The sequence below is a fragment of the Brassica napus genome, chromosome C8 (assembly GCF_020379485.1).
Source record: "Brassica napus cultivar Da-Ae chromosome C8, Da-Ae, whole genome shotgun sequence".
NCBI lineage: Eukaryota > Viridiplantae > Streptophyta > Magnoliopsida > Brassicales > Brassicaceae > Brassica > Brassica napus.
In genome coordinates, this window is record NC_063451.1 from 43566480 (window position 1) to 43587989 (window position 21510).

The 21510-nt window shown below is 36.5% G+C and overlaps 5 protein-coding genes across 6 annotated transcripts; 3 read left to right on the forward strand and 2 right to left on the reverse strand.

Moving 5' to 3' along the window:
- Window positions 1-215: 215 nt before the first annotated feature.
- On the reverse strand, window positions 216-1948 carry LOC106415270 (phosphopantothenoylcysteine decarboxylase subunit VHS3). The gene is made up of 3 exons (XM_048765067.1): window positions 1735-1948; window positions 1352-1499; window positions 216-774 (listed from the first exon to the last, which is right to left on the reverse strand). The coding sequence occupies exons 2-3, from the start codon at window positions 1472-1474 to the stop codon at window positions 367-369; spliced, it is 531 nt and encodes a 176-aa protein (XP_048621024.1). The 5' UTR covers window positions 1475-1499; window positions 1735-1948; the 3' UTR covers window positions 216-366.
- LOC106415268 (pentatricopeptide repeat-containing protein At2g22070-like) lies at window positions 1766-4973 on the reverse strand. 2 transcript variants are annotated; one of them, XR_002660397.2, is made up of 2 exons: window positions 2343-4973; window positions 1766-1951 (listed from the first exon to the last, which is right to left on the reverse strand). XR_002660397.2 is itself a non-coding variant. In XM_022707553.2 (1 exon), exon 1 carries the CDS (start codon window positions 4774-4776, stop codon window positions 2395-2397), a length of 2382 nt encoding a protein of 793 aa, XP_022563274.1. In that variant the 5' UTR covers window positions 4777-4973; the 3' UTR covers window positions 2245-2394. The 2 variants fall into 2 exon arrangements, 1 of the variants encoding a protein (XP_022563274.1); XM_022707553.2 differs by lacking the exon at window positions 1766-1951 and having other exon boundaries at window positions 2245-4973.
- Window positions 4974-7494: 2521 nt separating this feature from the next.
- LOC106414247 (F-box/kelch-repeat protein At2g44630) lies at window positions 7495-8909 on the forward strand. The gene has a single exon (XM_013854928.3). The coding sequence runs from the start codon at window positions 7683-7685 to the stop codon at window positions 8730-8732; it is 1050 nt and encodes a 349-aa protein (XP_013710382.2). The 5' UTR covers window positions 7495-7682; the 3' UTR covers window positions 8733-8909.
- A 1486-nt stretch (window positions 8910-10395) lies between these two features.
- On the forward strand, window positions 10396-14529 carry LOC106414651 (F-box/kelch-repeat protein At2g44700). Its single transcript, XM_048765068.1, has one exon. The coding sequence runs from the start codon at window positions 13411-13413 to the stop codon at window positions 14464-14466; it is 1056 nt and encodes a 351-aa protein (XP_048621025.1). The 5' UTR covers window positions 10396-13410; the 3' UTR covers window positions 14467-14529.
- Window positions 14530-14950: 421 nt separating this feature from the next.
- On the forward strand, window positions 14951-17819 carry LOC106413480 (target of rapamycin complex subunit LST8-1-like). Its single transcript, XM_022707755.2, has 10 exons — window positions 14951-15662; window positions 15735-15869; window positions 15951-16063; window positions 16157-16259; window positions 16395-16472; window positions 16557-16673; window positions 16949-17031; window positions 17124-17203; window positions 17272-17331; window positions 17412-17819. Exons 1-10 carry the CDS (start codon window positions 15555-15557, stop codon window positions 17519-17521), a joined length of 987 nt encoding a protein of 328 aa, XP_022563476.2. The 5' UTR covers window positions 14951-15554; the 3' UTR covers window positions 17522-17819.
- Window positions 17820-21510: the final 3691 nt, after the last annotated feature.

Below are 21510 nucleotides of genomic sequence, written 5' to 3' on the forward strand. Positions count from 1 at the left end.
TTGGATCATATGGGTTCTCAGATAACCAAGCATTTTTTTGTTATGCTTGCATTGTTCGATCTAATAAGTGAGCGGACACCACAGGGTTGAGAATTCTTTTAATACTAAATTGAACCCTTGAAATTGTTTTATATATTTGATGACCTTAGATAGATACGCATATATGATAGATATCTAAGATTGGCTGATGAACAAGGAGCTGCAATAGTACACAGTAAACAAAGGTCTTTTTGATTCATGGAACAACAGAGATTACAGTAGAAGCTAAAGAAGCTGGTGATGCCTTAAGACTCTTCAGGTAAAACCCACAAGAAGTTTTTGATATTTTGAATCTAAAATGTTAGAAGATCAAAGCGGTTGGGTTGTTTACTTCTTCCTCTTCTTTGGTGGCTGTAGGGCCTCTTCCTCCTCATCTTCTTCCTCTTCCTCTTCTTCCTCCACCTCTTCTTCATCTTCTTCACCACCATCGTCATCCTCCTCTTCCTCGTCATCATCATCATCATCATCATTGTTCTCATTTTCGTCGTCATCATCATCATTGTCGTCACCCCCTTCAGGTTCATCGTCATCACCATCTCCAGCTTCACCATTCTCACCAGGACCACTTGCAGATCCTTTCTTGGTCTCCTTTACTTCCCCTGCATCACCGCCTTCTTCTTCGTCTTCCCCTCCATCATCATCACCACTATCACCGTCTTCATTGTTTTCATTGCCTTCCTCTGCATCAACAACCTCGTCTCCGTTCTCTTTAACATCACCCTCCAAGGCAGCGACCTGCAGTTTCATATCCCATTTTTTCAAAACAAACAATCTATTATTATAATACTATTCTGAACTGGGCCGAGAAATGCTGAGCTGAGGTCATGGGCTTCTTCCTCTTGTAGCACAAAAAGATTATTAATCTAGAAGTAGCATAATATGTGGAATATACCTTTTTGATATTTATTAGGCCCCACTACGTATATATTTTAATAATTTTATCTTCATATATTCTCCTCGTTGAAAAGCAACCGTCCTCAACTAAAATAGCTATTATTATACACCCTTCCAATATTAAATTAAATTTATTTAATTTCTCCAACCACCCATTCCAACGCTTGAAGTCGGTCAAGATAGTTTTTTGTACAGTATACATGAACCCATCATATACAAGAAATTATCGTTTTCATCAAATCAATTATTTATTTGGTTTAAAATCAACTATAAATATTTATTTAACTTATCAAAAAAAATTGGTTCATGCGAGAATACTTTTAAACTCTTTTTGGGTCTAATACTATTAAAAAGTTTGTTAATAAGTAACATAAATGTTAAAGAGAAAAAGTTCGGTTAAAGACAGAGAGAGACTTGCCTGAGCGAGGAGCTCTACCAAAGAGGAAAGCACAGTAGCCATTAGAGACGAAGCGGTGAGCATTAGCACCGAAGCGCTATCAAGCACCAAGGACGACCTCAAACCTTGTTCCTCCCACTCCATTATGCCCTTCTTTTGTTAGCTAGCTCTGTTGTTAAATGAAATCGTTAGATCTGCCAATAGAAATTACATATATGTAGAAAGAGGATGCCAGAGAACAACTATAACACATATGAGAGAGGAACACAAAAGTTCTGAAATTTTAACAACATACAAAACATAACATGTTTGTGTTACAAAAAAAAAAAAAAAAAAGAAAAAAACAGAACATATTAACAGAAAAAGAAAATTAAGTTTAGAACAGAAAACAGAGAAGAACGTACCGGAAGAAAAAGGAAAGAGAGACTAGAAGAGATAAGCTCTGTTCATGAATGAAAGAGTGTTTTGAGATTTTGTGTATCAATGAAGAGTTTTCGGAAACTCAGATATAGAGAGAAGAGAGAGAGTGTGTGAACCTGCCCGTAGTTGTTACTAAGCATACTCCGGGCACAACGGGCAGGAACTCTTATGTGATTCATCTTCAAGTTGACATGCCCGAACCTGCCACGTAAGCCAAACAAGTGTGGGTTATGTCATTCATATTATGCCGACCAAGATCTTCTCCTCTCGTATGTATAATGTATCTATCTATGAATTATAATCTTAGTCAATTGATTAAGTAAAGAAAAGCTTTTTTGTAACAAAGAGAACATATTCTCTTCTCCTCCTAGACTTTTCCTTATTTTTTAATTGTTCGTATTTCCATTTATGCTTTCCCAAAAACATCTCCATCGTTCATATTATCCTTCTCCTTTAACCACCATGATCTCTCTAGTACTAAAGAGTCTCTCACATGCCATGTCGTCATATTCTCAATAAATGATGTTCATGGAACTTACATAGCAATACAACATATAAAGCAGTAAAGAGTATAAAACTTTTGTTGGTTTACCTCAAATCTCTACGTTTGTTACGTATTGTACAATGGCTCTTTAGTTAAATCATCACCAGTAGTCCCGGCAAGAACACAACCCATTTTTAAAATGGTGAAACCTTGTGGCGTCTCTCACTATTATCTCCCTTCCCACAAGCTTGGAGATAAACTTTATAGCCGTATGACAATCATTACACACTCTGAGATTCTTCATGATCCTTAACGTGGTTTTATCCGGAGTGCTAATCAGCCCAAAAGCTATCGCTAGCTTCTCACTATGGTGCCTCAGAATCTGCTCCTTAACCTCTTCTTCGAGATCATGTAGCACTGAAGCAGTGTCGGGAACATAACCCATTTTCTTGATCTCGTCCCATATCTTCTTCATGGTCATGTAGATCTCCTTCTTCTGCGGATGAACCCCGTCTTCAACTCCAAAGACGTGGACTTTATGCTTCACTTCGATCCAGCTAAACCCTTGCTCCTTCTTCACTCTCCCATCTTTCATCGACTTCCTTATCTTCGCGGATTCGTCCCATTTCCCGCAAGCTGAGTATAAGTTAGCCAAGGCTGAGTACGCTCCGCTGTTCTCTGGCTCGATTCGAAGCAGCCTCTCTGCTGCGATTTTCCCGAGATCGACGTTCTTGTGAACCCTGCAAGCAGAGAGCAGTGACCCCCACGTCACCACATCCGCCTCAACCGGCATCTTCTCGATAAACTCATGCGCTTCCTGGAGCAAACCAGCGCGTCCAAACAGGTCCACCATACAAGCGTAGTGGCTAAGCGTAGGCTCAATCTTATCCACGCTCTTCATCATGTCAAAGTACCGACGCCCTTCGTCGACCAGACCAGCGTGAGTGCAAGCGGAGAAAACACCAACAAACGTTATGTGATCAGGTCTTAGTCTTTCAGCCAGCATAGTCTCAAAGAGCTCGAGAGCTTCCTCCGCGTGGCCGTGCTGTCCCAGCGCGATTATCATCGACGTCCAAGACACTGTATCCTTTTTACAGCGTATCAACTCAAACGCCCGCCTCGCGGATGCAATGCTGCCCGCCTTTGAATACATCGTTATCAACGCGTTGCCGACGGAAACTGAATACACTTCCCCTGACTTCACAGCACTCCCGTGGATCTGCTCGCCGTGACTCAAAGATGCTAAGCTCGACGCTACGCTTAGCATCGCCGCGAGCGTGTAACCGTTTGGTCTCTGCCCTCCTTCTTCTCCAACCATTGATCTGAAAAGGCTTATCGCTTCGCCGTACAAACCGTGCTGCTCGTATCCAACGAGCATAGCGGTCCACGCAACTACGTCACGACTTTTCAACGAGTCGAATATAACCTTAGCTTGGTTCATATCTCCAAGCTTAATGTACCCATCGAGCAAAGCTGTAAGGCCTTCGATCTTGAGATCAGCGTGGCCTCTCTGTTCAACGAGCCTTCTCGCGGTCTCGACCCCACCACACCTCGAGTACATAGAGATCACAGCGTTCAACACGATCCCAGAGACATCAAACCCTGTTGCAACGATATGAGAATGAATCTGCTTCCCAACACTAAGCTTCTCAAGATTTGCACAAGCGGATAACACACTAGAGAGAGTGAACCTATCCGGCGACAACAGAGAGGAGGACTCTCTAAGCATCTTTGAAAACGTATCTAAAGCTCTGAGGTCGTACCCGCGCTGATTGTAACCAGCGACCATAGTGTTCCAAGTGACGATATCTCTCTCAGCCATTTGATCAAACTGCGCTGCAGCGAGATCAATCTCACAAACCTGCATGTGCAACGCAATCATAGCGTTCAAGCTTGAGATATCTCTAACCGCCATTCGATCGAAAACAACTCTCGCCGTCACGGGATCACCGCATTTCGCGTACATGCTAAGCAGCGAGTTCGAAACCGAGACGTTACTCGAAAGTCCAAGCTTGAGGACGAAAGTGTGAACCTTTCTACCTGTCTCCACACACCCGGTTGCAGAAACCGAGGCAAGAACGTTCGTGAGCGTGTACTGCGTCGGCTCAACCCCACCTTCTTCATTCATCATCATCTCCCCCATAGTTCTTACAGCCTTTCGGTACAGGCCTATCTTCTTGAACCCTACGATCATCGTGGTCCACGAGACAGAATCCTTCTTTGGCATTTGATCGAAGAACTCTCGTGCGGAGCTCATGTCTCCTCGTTTGGCGTAGGCGGAGATAACCGTGTTCCACGAGAAAGCGGTTCTCAGAGGCATTTCGTCGAACAGTTTGCGTGCGTGGATAGCGTTGCCGGTTTTTGAGTAGACGTTCATTAGATTGTTGATGAGGTAGACGCTGAAGAAGAGACCTGATTTGATGACGCGGCAATGGACCAGCTGAGCTGTGAAACGACCGTTGTTGGCCTTGAGAGGACTTTGCAGGAGATTGGTGCAGAGTTGTAGAGTATGTGACGAAGGTGGAACAGGAGGGTCCATCATTGGGAAGCTGACAGTGATAACTTCAGAAGATGTGTTCTGTAAGAAAATCTTTAAAGGTGACAAGTTTGCGTTTCGAATGTTGAACGTGGCGTTAAAGAAAAAAAGAGTGAAAAATTTCGTTTGCGTTTCAAATGTTGAACCATAATTTCAATCTTTGTTCGTGTTAAATGATATTGCTATCTTAATCAAAACTCGCTAGGTTATTAATATGTTAATCATATGGTTTAATATAATATTATAAAGTTTTATGTATATTCTAAACATATACGTATCATTTAGTTTAGTGTTTAAGTTACATATAATGTTTATGCGAGATAGATTGCTTGGATATACAATTTTGGTTCAATCTGATTCAGTTGGTTTTCCAACTTTATATTATGATCTTTTTTTTATGATTCACTATCATATTACCTATTTTAATTGTTTCAGTTAACTCTTGTGAATCTGAACCAATCACCACCTTCTGTAGATAAAAACTCTCATGCTCTGCAAAGCTCAAATCAGACACCCACATCTCCAATGTAAGTCTATCTGGTGCACAAACATCATTTCCCCAGTTCGCATGAATGTTACACCTGACTTGACCATCCAAAGACGAGATCCAAATCCTTGATACTCTGAGATCATTATCAAGAACTCCCTCTATTCTTTGATCTTTATTAATCTTAGCCCAAACATTCGCTTCATCAAAGGCATTATGGATTTTATACATGTGTCGATTTCTGTACACATGCATACAAAATCGCATTTGTGTGCTTTCAAATTATCTGTAATAACATGGTATTACCCTTCTCTTCTCCAAGGGCCAAGGGGATGACCTCATATGTCATCATTTGAATCCTTGCAAAGATCTTCTCTACAGCGTTAGGTCAAAAACATAGGATCTGTCTGAAAACCAATTTCATCTATGTAAACACTGATTATGAATTTTGAAACTAAAAAGGAATAAACTATAACCGTTGTTAATAGTTTTAAGGGTGAACACAAAAACCGAGTATTTACTATTTTAACTATATTTGATATTTTACTAGTTTTATACGAATAATACAAATTTAGATCTTACTTGATTTGATTTGATTTTATTAAAACGAATATTTGGTATTGAGTACTTGCTAAAAATTGAGTTACTTGTTCCAGTCAATTGCTAAATAATATTCTGATAAAAATAGATATACCCGTTTATTTTGTTTACTCCACTAAAAAAGAACACAATAATTACTCTAAATGAAATCTAATAAAGAAGAAGAATGAACAAAAAAAAAAAGAACAAAACCAAGAATCTTTCAATATAGAAATACTATTTACTTTTCACAATAACAAAAATGTATTCTCTAAAAAGTAATTAATGGATAATCAGTAGCGGCCCTGACTTGTAAAGTGCCAGAAGCTATTTGGCAAAAATAGGCTGCAATAACCGTAGGCATGAGCATAAGTTGAACTCATGAAGTTAGGGCTGGGCAAAAAACCCTAATCCGAAGAACCAAACTGAACCCGATCCGAAAAAAGTAGTACCAAATTCGAATCGAAATTGATTAAATATTCGAACGGGTTTAAAATTTTGGTATCCAGAGAACCGAAACTGAACCCGACCCGAACCGAAGTATTTCGGATACCCGAATGTATCCGAAATAGATTTATATATTTAAATATATTAATTATTTTTCGATTTAATGTATATTAAAAACATCCAAAATATATAAGATACTTTTAAGTTGTCTAAAATACTTGAAAATATATGCAAATAGCCAAAAGTAAATGTCTAAAATAGCTAAAATATACTCAAAACACCAAAAATAGTTGAAATATCTGTTGATTCTCTATCAAAATATTCAAACCAATTTTTTTTTTTTTGGACAGCAGGACATTCACAGATTCATATTGACTCTGTAAACCAAATCAGCAACTCCGCATCCATATGAACGACGAAAGACAGTTGTTTTCTAGCACTACGTGCCAAGCTATCCGCCCTTAGGTTCTCCGTTCGGGTTACATGGATGATGTTTGAGTTGAGGAAGCTTCTTCGTAAAAGCTTGATATCTTCCATGTAGCTTTCAAATGTTGGTCATTCTTCTGGTTCCAAAACCATCTTCACCAATTGAGAACAATTTGTTGTAAACGTAACCTGAAACTGTCGTAAGTTCTTCATACATTCAAACCAATCTATATGTTAAGTTTAGGTATTCTAACATATGTTATTCAAATTTATATGTAATATAGTATTGTATTTATAGATTTTGAGAAATTTAAACTATATATTGAATTTTAAAATTTTAAAAATCATTTAAATGGATTATCCGAACCCGAACCGAACCCGCAAAGATCCGAACCGAAATTTAGAAATACCTGAATGGGGCTGAAATTTTTAACCCCGAAAATCCGAAATCCGAATAAACTCGAAGCGAACCAGAATGGGTACCCGAACGCCCACCCTTGAATTTGGGTACCTAATATTAATATTAATACCACTAGACTAAATTTTTTTTAAAAAAATTAAGACCGAAAATTATTTTTATATTATTTAAAGACTGGAAACTCATGCTTCTACAACTTCCTCTCAGCTCAGGCCTGTGGATAATATCAATCAGAGTAGCTAAACTTTTTTAATACTTTTTAACTGTTTTAAACTTATAAATTTCTGAATTATACTATTTGATATCAAAAATAAGTATTTGAAAATTTGAAACAAATTCGGGACGAGCAACGAAACACGAGGAACGAGTAATTGTCCCTAGCCCTAGTTAATATAAAGTTCCTTGTCTCGTCGTATAAAAAGATCAAAGAGTCGTATTCATTAGGGTCAAACTCATAAATAGTAAATATCTAAGAGCATGATTAGGGTCGAACTTTGATAATCTTTCTTGCGCTCTCTAACGCCGACGAGCCACCGCGAAAACATCAACCACTCAATGCCGCCGCCGCCGTCGCTTTCCTCACTTCCCATCGAAATCGTCTTGGAAATCTTAGCTCGCGTCCCGAAACGCTTTCACCAGACCCTCTCTTGCGTCTCCAAGACCTTCCGCCGTCTTCTTCGTTCCCCGGAGGTACACAAGATTCGCTCTCTCCTCCGCAGAGACTCGCTCTTCATCTGCTTCGTCGAAAAAACAGATCAACAATGGTTCTCTCTCCGAAGAGCCGAGAATAACAACCCGACGACGGAGATGAACCACTTCGTCTCCATCGACCTCGCGTTCCCTTGTCAGACCGAGAAAGAGCCCTCCGTCGTCGCCATAGGGGCGGAGATCTTCTTTATCTGCGGATCGTTCTATCCTTCGTCGGCCATGTGGGTTCTTGATTCAAGAACCGGGACGTTTCGCCGAGGACCTAGCTCGAGAGCTGCTAGGCTATGCAAAAGCGTGGGTGTGGTCGGGAGCAAGGTGTACGTGATCGGGAGCTACAGAGACGACGAGATACACGTGGAGGCTTTTGACGCGAAGACGAACACGTGGGAGCTAGCGCTGGTTCCTGAGGATCAAGGTTGGTGGAGTTCGGATGCGACCGTGTCGTTAAACAGGAAAGTCTGTGCGTTACATTTCTCTAGCGATGCTAATTGCTACGATACTAGAGACGGGTCTTGTGAGCGTTTAGGTTTGCCTAAGGGTGAACGGTTGTGGAGAAGTAGAACGGGTGCTTATGTGATGAACAATGTGCTCTACGTTTATTATGCTAGGTTTGGGTTGATGTGGTATGACTCTGAGATGAGGCTATGGAGAGTTGTTAATGGTTTGAGTCATCTCAACAAGGTCCGGTCTGTTGCAATGGCGGAGTATTATGGAAAGCTGGCGTTCTTGTGGGAAGATGAGGTTGGTGTTAGTGGTGGAACGAAGGAGGTTTGGTGTAGAATGATTGCTTTGGAGAGGAGTGAAGAAGGGGTTGATGGGATTGCTGAAGCGTCTCAACTTCTGGGGAGCGTCCCTCGTGGCTATATACTGCGGCATTGTCTCTCTGTTTCAGATTAGAGAGAGTAGAGTGTCCCTCGTAGCTATAGATAAAATGTCCTTATGAACTACTTTGTTATAGATCCACCAGCCTTATATGAACTTTAGACATGTGCTTTTGTCATAGGATCTCATTGATTAAGCCAAGGATGTTTCTTTACATTCCTACTTCTATGTTTAAGTTTTGATTGTCAGATACATGGACTTGTCCTCTATATTTTCAGCAGGAGTAGCATATTCAATTCTTGAACTCTTGCTTTCTACAACTATTCGGTTAGGTCGTTTGTATGATATTAGATTTGTAGATTCTCTCACATATAGTGGTTGCTACTTGAAAACACTGGAACTGGACTACGTGCTCTGTTTTTGTTAGTGATGAACAAATTCCCACGACTTATATCCCATGTCCTGAAAGTATTTACAATAAGATGGTTTGATATCTTTGGAACTGACTTGTGTCTCACGTTTCCTTAAAAATGCTAGCTTCGTCTTGCAATGATCTTAATATTGATGCAAAACCGAAAATACTAGAGGATCAGTTGTTACTGTTGAACAATAGTGAAAGATCATTTTATTAGGTTAATAAAGACCATTGTGTTTTACTATGACCTGGTTCCCAAGGTCTCCGATAGCTTCTGTGAGTTTTTTTTCCTCTTAATTTTATCTTTGATTAAATAATTTGATTCTGTAGCTGATCCGGTGAGAGCTCACCATTTGCTTGTATTCACTCAACACCGGCTTAGATTGTATTAATGTTTTTTTTCCTTAACAGATTGTAAGTCAACCACACAAGCGTGATTGAGTTGTACAATCAAAACCGAACCTAAATAACCAAAATCTAACCAAAACTTTCAAATACACGAACAACACTATATTTTTATATCTAAAATAACCGAACAAACATCAACAGTGAACCCAACGGGTACTAGAAATTCTAGAATATATAAAATATTAATTGTCATACTATTACTTGAAAATACACTTAAATGAAAACATTATAATTTAATTGGTTCTACAATGTGACATGTCAAATGTGTCATGTACTGATGACTCAAATGTGACTCATTTCTGCATAGGATTATTCTTTTAGAACTTGCTGACATGAATAATGCGAGATTAACTTAACTAAATCATTATTAATTACCGTAATTTCAATCACGATTCATGTTATCCTAATCAAAACTCGCTAAGTTATTAAGATGTTAATCATTTGGTTTAATATGATATTATAAGTTTAATGTATATTCTAAACATATATTTGTCATATATTTTTAATTTGAACCACACATATACTTATCATTTAATTTAGTGTTTAAGTTACATATAATGTTTATGTGATATATATGGTTGGGATACATAATTTTGGTATTTTTGAGTATTTAAGAATTACTTGGTAAATAATATTCAAATAAAAAAGGACATGAAAGTTTATTTTCTTTACTCTTTTAAGGAGAAAACACTAGAGTTACTCTAAATAATTATTTGTACATATTATAAAAAGAAAACTGAACAAAAACACGAGTCACTCGATATAGAAACATTATCTACTTTTCACTATAACAAAAAGTGTATTCTGTAAGCAAGTAACCGATGTCAAAAGTGTATGCTGATGACTCAAAAGTGTATTCTGTAAGCAAGTAGAGTAGCTAATTTTTAATACTTTTTAATTGTTTTATACTTACAAATTTCTCAATTCTAGTACTTGGTATCCGACTTGAAAACAATGAAAACTTGAAAATTTAAAACAAACTAGATTTTGACCTGCCCTTATATTTTTTGTTTTATAATATTTTTTAAAAATTTAATTTTCATATTTTTGCTAATAATATTGAATTTGTGGTACTTTTTTAATTATTAAAGTTGTGATGTTGTACTTTGACCAAAAAATAAAATAAAAAGTTGTGATGTTGTATAACTATACACATGTGTCATAGTCATTATGTGTAATTTTGTATTGATGAAATATAATAGCGCACTACACCATTCACGTAACCGTTTAAAACAACATAACATGAAAAAATATAATGTGGTTACCGTCTAGGAAAATAGAAATTCTATGTATAATAAATCACAAGTCACCTAGCCAATCATATTATGACACATAATTTCTATTTAGTATTTAAAAAAATTACAAAAAAAAGAGAACAAAGATAAAAACAGAAAACGACAAAAGTAAACACGTTCTTATATCTTAACAACCAATTACGTGTTAATTTTTTTATATACTTAAAATATTTACTAAAATCCAAATGTTTGCTTAGCCCATCTCACTCCCAACTGTTTTACTCCCACGCCTCCACTATCCCCAGTCACCAGCAATCTCTAGAAAAGAAGTTTCATTCTTTCATTTATATTTGTGCATTGTTTTCTGTCTACCTATTGATTCATAAGCAAGAAAAAAGCAGAAAAAATTACTCTTTAACATACTTTCACGGACCTTTTTAACATATTGGCGTACTTTCATCATGAGGTATACTTTTGAGTAATGAAATGACATCAATACCCCACTTTTCAACTAGATCTAAAACTAACTAAAAATTCCCTAATCGTATACACAGCAGTTTAGTTATGTCCAAACCCTAAATCGGCGATTAGATTCATACGATTTCACCTGCTCTTACGTTCTCAATCCCAAAAGGAAAAAAATAGTATTATCAACTCCGGTTGGAACACCACTCTTCTCCGACTCCGTTCTCGATTTCCAATTTTTTAGAGAAGTCGTCACCTTGCTTTGATTGAAAACGATGAAAGGATTCTACTTTCTGCAACGTTTCAATCCTTTTCTGATGTTGTGAACACTTAATCTAACCTTTTCTTTTTCCTCTCATCATTTCTGCTAACCTAGCTACCGGCAACGATAACGACCAGATTGTAAAATTCCCGAACGTGTCTTTGCCATAGATAGATTCCCGAAAAGACGATTGAACATCTACTCAAAACTGGATTTTTGTGGTAAAAAAACGGCCGATGCCCACAATCACTCCACTCCCTCCTATCCCTGATCATGACCACAAAACCTCCACCGGAAGCCTGCTGATCCCTGACCCTAACAATCTCCCCATCAATCCTTCCACTAGTGACCTACTTAATGTTGACCACATGCTCACACGGCCACCAACCACGTCTGACCACAACCACTGTCACCTCTGAAGACACCACAACTAAATATGTCCACACCTCACCTAAACACATCTCTGTTTCTGCTGCCACTGACCATGCCTTACCTGACCACACTTTCGCTCCACAAAAGACTATCTGACCACAAAAGAGACTGAGCATTTAATGAACGTCGACATCCTTACCTTTTTCATGCTACTTGTACTATGTTAATCACCAGCCATCAGATCTATCTTAAAATAAAACAATCTAATGGTCCAGCTTTAAGCCCATAACACCATAAACCTGTCTGCGTTAATGCCAAAATAGCTTTATGTAACAAGTCTTTAAAAATGGACGAGACTAGTGTGCTTTCAATCTCAAACAGGTTTAGCAAACCAAGGGTAATTTGGTCCAACAAAGTCATAAAAACAAGCCCAAAGTACACTTCAAGCAAGAAGTATGTGAACTAGAAAAGACACAAGCCCAAAGTATGTCATTGCGTGAATTTCTCAAAAAAGCACATCTTCTATATACTCATATCCACAATACCGATGTTGGCATGCAACGTTTCTCTCCAAGGAAAATTTGTATTTGGTAATTCATATCATATCCTCTTAAATTTTTTCTTGCTCAATCTCTCTGGATCTCACTCTTTTCTCTACTTCCACTACGACCTCTGTATATCAAGACTTTTTCGCTCACATCACATGCAAAGTTTCTCTTCGAAGAACCTAGGATTGTATCTCCTTTTTTTCCAAATATAAAACTCTGAGAAATGAAAGAAAAAATAGAAGACATCAAGGTCATAGCCAGTTTTTGCTTGCATTAATTTCTTTTATTATTTTAATGTTCTCTTTTTATCAAAACTATACATTGTTTTTTTGGGGTCAAAAACTATACACTGTTTTAGTCATATTTTCTGGAGATAGATAAAACGAATACTGAAGTTGGAAGTTCTGCATGAAACAAAGCAGTTAGATTTTTTTTATGTTTGTGTTTTTCTATAGTTTACGTGTTAGTGATTGAATGCAGTACTAATTTTTGTGGAAAAATGGAAGATATCAAGGTTTTCTGTAAGTGTACACTTCTGCATCCAACAAAAACATAACCGGAGAGGGAAAAATGACAAAAGTAAAACTCAGCTTTGACAAGAAGTAAGAAATTTCGCACGGGGTGGTATACTAGTATTATAATAATCTATTGACACATTCACGTAACCGTTAAAACAACGTAACATAGAGATAGAACATATTATTATAACCGTTGTTATCTCATGCACTAAATCATTTGCGTAACCGTTTTTGTTAAAGGAGAAATAGAAGGTGGTTAGTATTTAAATATAGTTGCACACAACTTTTATCAATCGGACATGTTAAAACAGATACGGGAAGAGTAACGTGTATAACACCAGTACGAGTAATTCTCCGCCGCCCTAGGGCCCCTGGTTAATACAAAGTTCTAGTCTCGTCGTATAAAAAGATAAAAGAGTCTTATTCATTTGTGTCAAACTTTCCCTAAATAGTAAATATCTAAAGTCTCGTATCCATTCATTTGCCGCTCTCTAACGCCGACGAGCCACCGCGAAAACATCAACCACTCAATGTCGTCGCCGCCGTTGTTTTCCTCACTTCCCAGCGACATCGTCTTGGAAATTTTAGCTCGCGTCCCGAAACGCTTTCACCCGACCGTCTCTTGCGTCTCCAAGAACTTCCGCCGTCTTCTTCGTTCGCCGGAGATACACAAGATTCGCTCTCTCCTCCGCAAAGACTCACTCTTCATCTGCTTCGTCGGGAAAACGGGTGCGCAATGGTTCACTCTCCGAAGAGCCGAGAATAACAACCCGACGACAGAGAAGAATCGCTTCGTCTCCATCGACCTCGCGTTTCCTTCTCAGACCGAGCAAGAACCCTGCGTCGTCGCCATAGGCCCGGAGATATTCTTTATCTGTGGATCATTCAATCCTTCGTCAGCCATGTGGATTCTTGATTCAAGAACCGGGACGTTTCGCCAAGGACCTAGCTCGAGAGCTGATAGGTTATGCAGAAGCGTGGGTGTAGTCGGGAGCAAGGTGTACGTGATCGGGATCTATAGAGACGCCGACGAGATGCACGTGGAGTCATTTGACGTGAAGACGCAGACATGGGAACTAGCGCCGGTTCCTGAGGATCAAGGCTGGTGGTGGAGTTCGGCCCCAACTGTGTCGTTGAACAGGAAAGTTTGTGCGTTACGTGTTTCTGGCAATGCTAGGTGCTACGATCCTAGAGACGGGTCTTGGGAGAGTTTAGGTTTGGCTACTAAGGATAAATGGTTGTGGAGAACGGGTGCTTGTGTGATGAACAATGTGCTCTACGTTTATTACGCTAGGTTCGGGCTGATGTGGTATGACTCCGAGATGAGGCTATGGAGAGTGGTTGGTGGTTTGAGTCATCTCAAAAAGGTTCGGTCTGTTGCGATGGCGGAGTATTACGGGAATTTGACGTTCTTGTGGGAAGATGATGGGGTTGGTGTGAGTGGTGAAATGAAAGAGGTTTGGTGTAGAATGATTGCTTTGGAGAGGAAAGAAGAAGGAGTTGATGGGATGGCTGAAGCGTCTCAACTTCTGGGGAGTGTCCTTCGTGGCTATAGGTTTCATCATTGTCTCTCTGTTTCAGATTAAAGAGGATAAAGTTTCCCTCGTTGCTATAGATAGAATGTCCTTATGAACTACTTTGTCAAGATACATATTCAAATGATGTTTCTTTACATTCCTACTTCTATGTTTAATTAGTTTGATTGTCAGATACATGGACTTGTCCTCTATATTTTCAGCAGTAGTATCATATTCAATTCTTGAACTCTTGCATTCTACAACTATTCGGTTAGGTCGCTTGTATGATATTAGATTTGTAGATTCTCTCACCTAGTGGTTTGCAACTTGCAAACACTGGAACTGGACTATATATGTGCTTTGTTTTTTGTTAATGATGAACAAATGCCGACGACTTATATCCCATGTCCTGAAAGTATTTACAATGAGATGGTTTGGTATATATGTTTGGAACTGACTTGTATTTCACGTTTCCTTAAAAATGCTAGCTTCTTCTTGCAATGATCTGAATATTTATGCAAAACCGAAAAAAACTAGAGGATCAGTTGTTATTGTTGAACAATCATTTTATTAGGTTAATAAGAACCATTGTGTTTTACAATGATCTGGCTCTGAAGGTCTCGGATAACTTCTTGAAGTTTTTTTCCTCTTTATTTTTATCTTTAATTAAATAATTTGATTATGTATAGTAGCTGATCCTGCTCAGCATTTGCTTGTATTCAATCAATACCGGCTTAGATTGTAATGTTTTTTTTTTCTCAACAGATTGTAAGTGTGACTTTTTAAGTCAAAGATATCTGATAGGTAAGTCAAAAGAAAATAAGAGTTTTTTCCTTTAGGAAATATATAAAACAATACAAATTAGGTAGTTTATAAAATATATCATTTGAAGTAATTTGTATAAGATTTTCTTTACCATAAAAGGTTCTTTGTATTTTTTTTAGTGGAAATTATCATATCCAACTCAACAATTAGATAGATTTTGTGATTACACTTGTAGATAAGATTTGAATGCAGTAAATGAGAAATTGCATTTTGTAATATTTCAATTAGCAGATATAAGATGCTTCTGTCTGAAATTTAGCACATAAATCATATTTAACAAAGTTTTCTTCTTCAATAACAAAGATTCTTGTAAGGATAATAAATCTAGCAAAATGAGTCAGCCTTCCGTGATTATCGCAACTGCTAGCTACGATTTTACAATCCGATTCTGGGAAGCCCAATCCGCTAGCTGTTACCGTGCCATCAACTATCCTGCTGTGGTCTCTCTCTCTATATATATATCTTGATAATAATGAAAATTTTCACTTTATCTAAAACATTTTTCATTATAGCCTCAAAGAGAGCTCGATGAAGGCCGTAACCCTCAGAATGTGAACAAGCTCGAGATAAGCCCAGATAAGCGTCATCTAGCAGCAGCTTGCAATCCTTATATACGGCTCTTTGATATCAATTTCCATCATGGACATGTATATATATCCTTTATTTTATCTTTATTTAAATGTGGTTTTTGGTTTCTTGGACATGGAGTTTTACGTGAGCATCTTTAGGTGAGGACTTTTGTTGCACACACCAGCAATGTTACGGCCGTTGGGTTTCATGCTGATGGCAATTCGATGTACTCAGGATCAGAGGATGGCACAGTTAGGATCTGGGACTTGAGGTACAATCAGTTTTTCTTTCAGCTGAAATCAATGTTAGTTAAGGACATACATGTTCTTAGCAACACTTTGTTGACTCGTAAACTGAAATGCAGGGCTCCTAATCGACCAGAGGTGTACGAACGGAATTGTCTAAAGGCATATCACTTGGATGGAAGTGTTACCCCAATTAACACAGTTGTTTTACACCCAAATCAGGTACATCAACTCTAGCTAACTCGTGTATATGTTAGTGCTTGTTGTTGTTGGCAATATATATATGTATCAGCTTTCTTTATTTGGTAACGAGAGTTGTGTGTGTTATCACACTATCTAATTGGTAAAATGGTACAGATTGAACTGATATCTGGAGACCAAGATGGAATTATACGTGTATGGGATACGAGAATGAATTCATGTACCATTGAACTGGTACAATTCTTTATACTATAGTTACATTATAATTACGTAAAATCATTTGATAAATCACACTCGGCTGTGTAACTATGTATATAGGTACCAGAACCTGATACGGCTATACGGTCTTTATCAGTTATGAGGGATGGGTCAATGTTGGCTGCTGCTAACGACGGTGGCACATGTTATATATGGAACATCGTGCGTGGAAGTCAGGTATTCTTCTCATTAAATTCGTTGGATACAAGTGTTTATTTGTGTTCTAGTGGTGATCGTACATGGACAGAACCAGTTGCATTGTCCATGTCCATATATACGACCAGTCTACATTCCCTAAGGTTTTAAGAAGTAGTTGTGTTGTAATTGTACATGCAATTTAAAATTTAATTCCACTATGTACCAATAAGTGCATTCTTAAAGGGGGGATGACTGAATCAGCCGATAGAACATCTCAAAAAAAAAATTGATAAATAATTTTCCTTATTTTGCAGGTGGGAACCGAGTTTGAGGCCATTCATAAGCTTCAAGCTCATAATAGACATATCCTTAAATGTGTCCTATCTCCTGACAACAAGTAATGCCTTTCTTAAATCGTTTTCCTAATTAAAACTTTTTCCTAGTTCTCTCCAAACCTTGGAAACTTTTACATAAATATTTGTTAATCAGATATCTAGCGACTGCATCCTCTGATAAAACTGTCAAAATCTGGAACGTCGACAGTTTCACGCTAGATAAAGTGTTAACAGGTATGATCTCCATGTATTTAACGTAGTATTTCATTCTCAAGTTTAAAATCATCAATCTTATTTAACAGGACATCAGAGATGGGTCTGGGACTGCGCCTTCTCAGTGGATGCAAAATTTATTTTAACAGGTACTAATCTCTATCCACTTGAACACTTGTGCGAGACATAAGAAGTCTTTAAACTAGTTTTGATTCTGTAATTTGCACAGCATCATCGGACATGACGGCTAGATTGTGGTCGATGGAAGAGGGAAACGAACTGAGAGTGTACCGAGGTCATAACAAAGCAATTGTGTGTTGTGCACTCAATGATGTCTAGATTGTGGTCGATGGAAACGGGAAGAGAACTGAGAATGTACCAAGGTCATCTCAAAGCAAATGTGTGTTGTGCGCTCAGTGGATAATCTTGAATAAGAATCGAAAAGGCTAAATTAATTATGAACAAGTTATGATTATGAAACTTGTGTTGTTTGTGTTTTAGAAAACTCTTTTAGATTTCAACCGGATTCATTTTAATTGCTCCTCTCTGATCTCGTCGTGATTAAACATTTCTCCCTACATTTAAAAGCTCGAAACAGAACCTCGTTTAGATGTTATACAAAAAAAATCTGCCAATGATTAGCTGCAACAAATATTGCATTATTTTCTTATTTCTAGATAGGCAAATTAAGTGGTCTCGTTTGTTCCGTATGCACTCAATGCTTATAATTAAGAAATGCGGTTTAAACCCTCTTCTAGTTTGTAAAAGCATTTTCTCTCATATACTAACACATCTATGTTTCCTAATAATTTTTAAATGCTACTACTAGTTTAATTTATTTTCTCTTACTACTAGTAGTAAACATTCGATGCATTAACTACCCAAAATGAAGGTTAGAGAGAAAATTGCTACTTGTAGTTGTAGCATTTAAAAATGCATCGAATGCATTAACACATTGATGTTTCCTAATCATTTTATTGCATTAACTACCCAACAAAATAAACATCGGATGTTTATAGCAATTTTCTCTCTAATCTCATTTTGGAATAAGAAATGTAGTGGGTTAGAGATGCTCTTAATTGCCAATTTGGGTGTAAAATTTATTGTTTAGGCCTTAAGGGTTTAAATTATGACTTTGTAATAAAGCTTATTCAAGCCGTTAGAATTAGTATTTGTTGGTTAAAATTTAAAATTTAGAGTTTGAGATTTAGCATAGAATAATAATTTATTATTTTAAAACTTGCATTTTAAAAAAAAAAAACATGTAATGCATCGATAAGGTTTACCGATTGGTATATGGAGAAAACTTCCTGTTGAAACTTGTATGTTTAAATGTTCAAAAAAAAAACTTGTATGTTTATTCCATTACATAAGTAAACGCACCGTTTAAGCGTCACCGACACGACGGCGTCTCAGGTCATTTTCTGATAGACAGTAGCCGGTGAAGTAGCTGTTAGCCAACGTGGAACTCATGGACGATATATTATTTATAAGCCACTAGCCGACAGTGGCCTCGCTGCTTTTCACGTGGTGTCACTAGAGAGGCGAGAGGGAATTTAATTATTAGTGTAATACTCTCAGCTCAGGTGGACATAGACATAGTCGTGTGTCTCTCGGAGGTTGGCAAAAGCTCCGTGACTTGTCAACGATTACCCCGTCCCGTTCCGTCGGATTAACATAAGTAAACACTAATATATGACTCGATCGAATGGCTTTGACAAATGTTTTACAGATATAAGTCAACATTAAATTAAAATAGAAAAGGTCAAAAATACAAAAGGTCAGGTATGATATTTCCTAGAAAAATTATGGTGTCTGACTCTTCAGTATGAGAGTGAAAACTCAGATTACAATATCTCTATTATTAAAAAAGAAGTACCCATTAAAAAATACTCTTAAGTTTTCTAACTTATTTACACTTCCATGTCACTAAGAATTAAATTAAACTATTTATTTTAATGTTTGTCTTTTCCAGTTAAATTAATGAGTTTTCTTTAATCAAATTTAAATTTAATGTCATTAAATAAACCTACCTATTTTAATGCTTATCTTTTCTAGTTAAATTAATGAGTTTTCTTTAATCAAATTTAAACTTAATATCATTAAATGAACCTAAAAATACATCATATTTAACGTAGCTTATTACGTACGAGTACGGTCCAATAATGAACTTGAATTTTATTTTTACGAAAACATGAATCACTTGACTTATGTAATATTTAAAATATATTAACTACAATATAACAAATGCATATAACCTACCTATACTTTAGTTTGAAATGATCATGTTCAAGTTTTATATAGTCAACTTACATCATGCATCGATTGATGTACAATATTCAAACCACCTATAGTTTTCGTTTTCTTTATAGGATGTATCAACCAACCAATCATCCCATTGATTTTCTAAGCTTTATCAAAAAACAAATCAATAAATACAAACTCAAAATTCAATATCTTCTATTAATCAAAACATAATATCTTCAATGTCGTATCTTTAATGTACCTATTAAATATAGAAACTGTAACCATAATTACACTAATTATAAGAATAGATTTGATTCCAACCAATTGATCTATTACTTCGATAATTGATTTGCTTGCAGAACAGGAAACAATAAATTTAAAATTTATAAGAATATAAAGATATAGAGATTCCAACCAATTGCCTATATTTGCGTATGATTTCCGCATAATAAGCTTCAAATTGAACATTGAAAAAGATACAGAATTTTTTTTTAATCGTTTACCGACACAAACTTAAATAAAACGAAGAGTTAAATGTAATTTTTTTTTGTTACACTTCCCGGAAAAAAACGGTTACAATATGGGCTTTCATAATATGGTCTTTGAACATATTAATGTTATGGACATTTAATAATTATCTTGACGAAAAACAAAGACTATAAATAATTTATTATTAATAAAATTATGAAATTATTTACAATTTGATGACTAATTCATCGCCCTTTTTTATATGTTAATTTTTTCATAGAAGTTTAAAATCATTTTATTTTCTTTAAACATGTATAACTAATTTATAATCTTTTATGCCATACTCAGTCATAATATAATATTTCTTCATATTTTACATTAATAACCATTGTTTTTATATATCGTCTACAATTCTCTAATTACGTCTATTTGTTCAATTTTTTATATGATATCGAATATTCATCGTAAATAGATGGTTTAAGATGCCAAAAAAATTATTTACTTGGTGAATATAATACATCAAATATTACAAATACATTATTTAGTTAAATAAATAACCAAAAACCGAAAATTCAAATCCGTGCTGGCGCGCGGATCAGGGTCTAGTATGAACTTAAAAGTCAACTACCGTGAAAACCAATTTTTGGCAGTTTGAGAGATTAATCAGATGAGAGACAAAACAAAACAACTCATTATAATATCCTCTGAGTATAATTTACCAATATTCACTCAATTACCAGAATTTATTTTGGACAAACCATATTTCAATAATTCAAATGTTTTACACTCTTTTAGAAGAGGAAATTTTACAAAATAAAAAAGTATAACCATCTGCCATCTAGTCAGAAAAATATAATCAAATGAATACTAACATACTTACTGACTTGTAAAGTTGTAGAGTTTAGAAACTTTAAGCTTTGCAATCTCTTTGAATACTGACATACTAACTGACTCAATGATTATTGACATACTTACTGATCATATTAATATGGTCAGACGAATTGAGAAAAACGGAGTTCCTCGAGTGATGACACTCTTCAAAATGGAGTTCTGAACCCTTCGGTATAAGAAGATATTGTCAAAGCTTAAAGACCTTAAAGTCTCTCAACTCTACAAAGAGCTTAAAGTCTCTCAACTCTACAACTCTACAACTCTACAAGTCCGTACTCTACAACTTAGTGACCATATTAACATATACACGGAGTTCTTCGAGTGATGTCACCCTTCGGAATGGAGTTATGAAATTTGTAGAGTTGAGGGACTTTAAGGTCATACTGACTGACCATTTTATATGTTAATATCGTGAGTCAGTATGTCTCAGTTCGTCTGACCATATTAATATATTACTATGGTCAGTCAGTATGTCTCAAACTCTTTTATATGTTAATATGGTAAATAAGTATGTTAGTATTCGTCTGGCCATATTTACATGTTAATATGGTCAAAAATCAGTAAGAATATTGATCATTGAGAGCTAAGAGACTTTAAGGAAAAAATACATATTCGCATGACCATATCAATATCGCCAGTCAGTATGTCAGTATTCAAATTTCTTTTTTTTTTAAGTTTACTTTAATGGTTGATGAAGTAAGACCATCCAATGTATTTCTCTA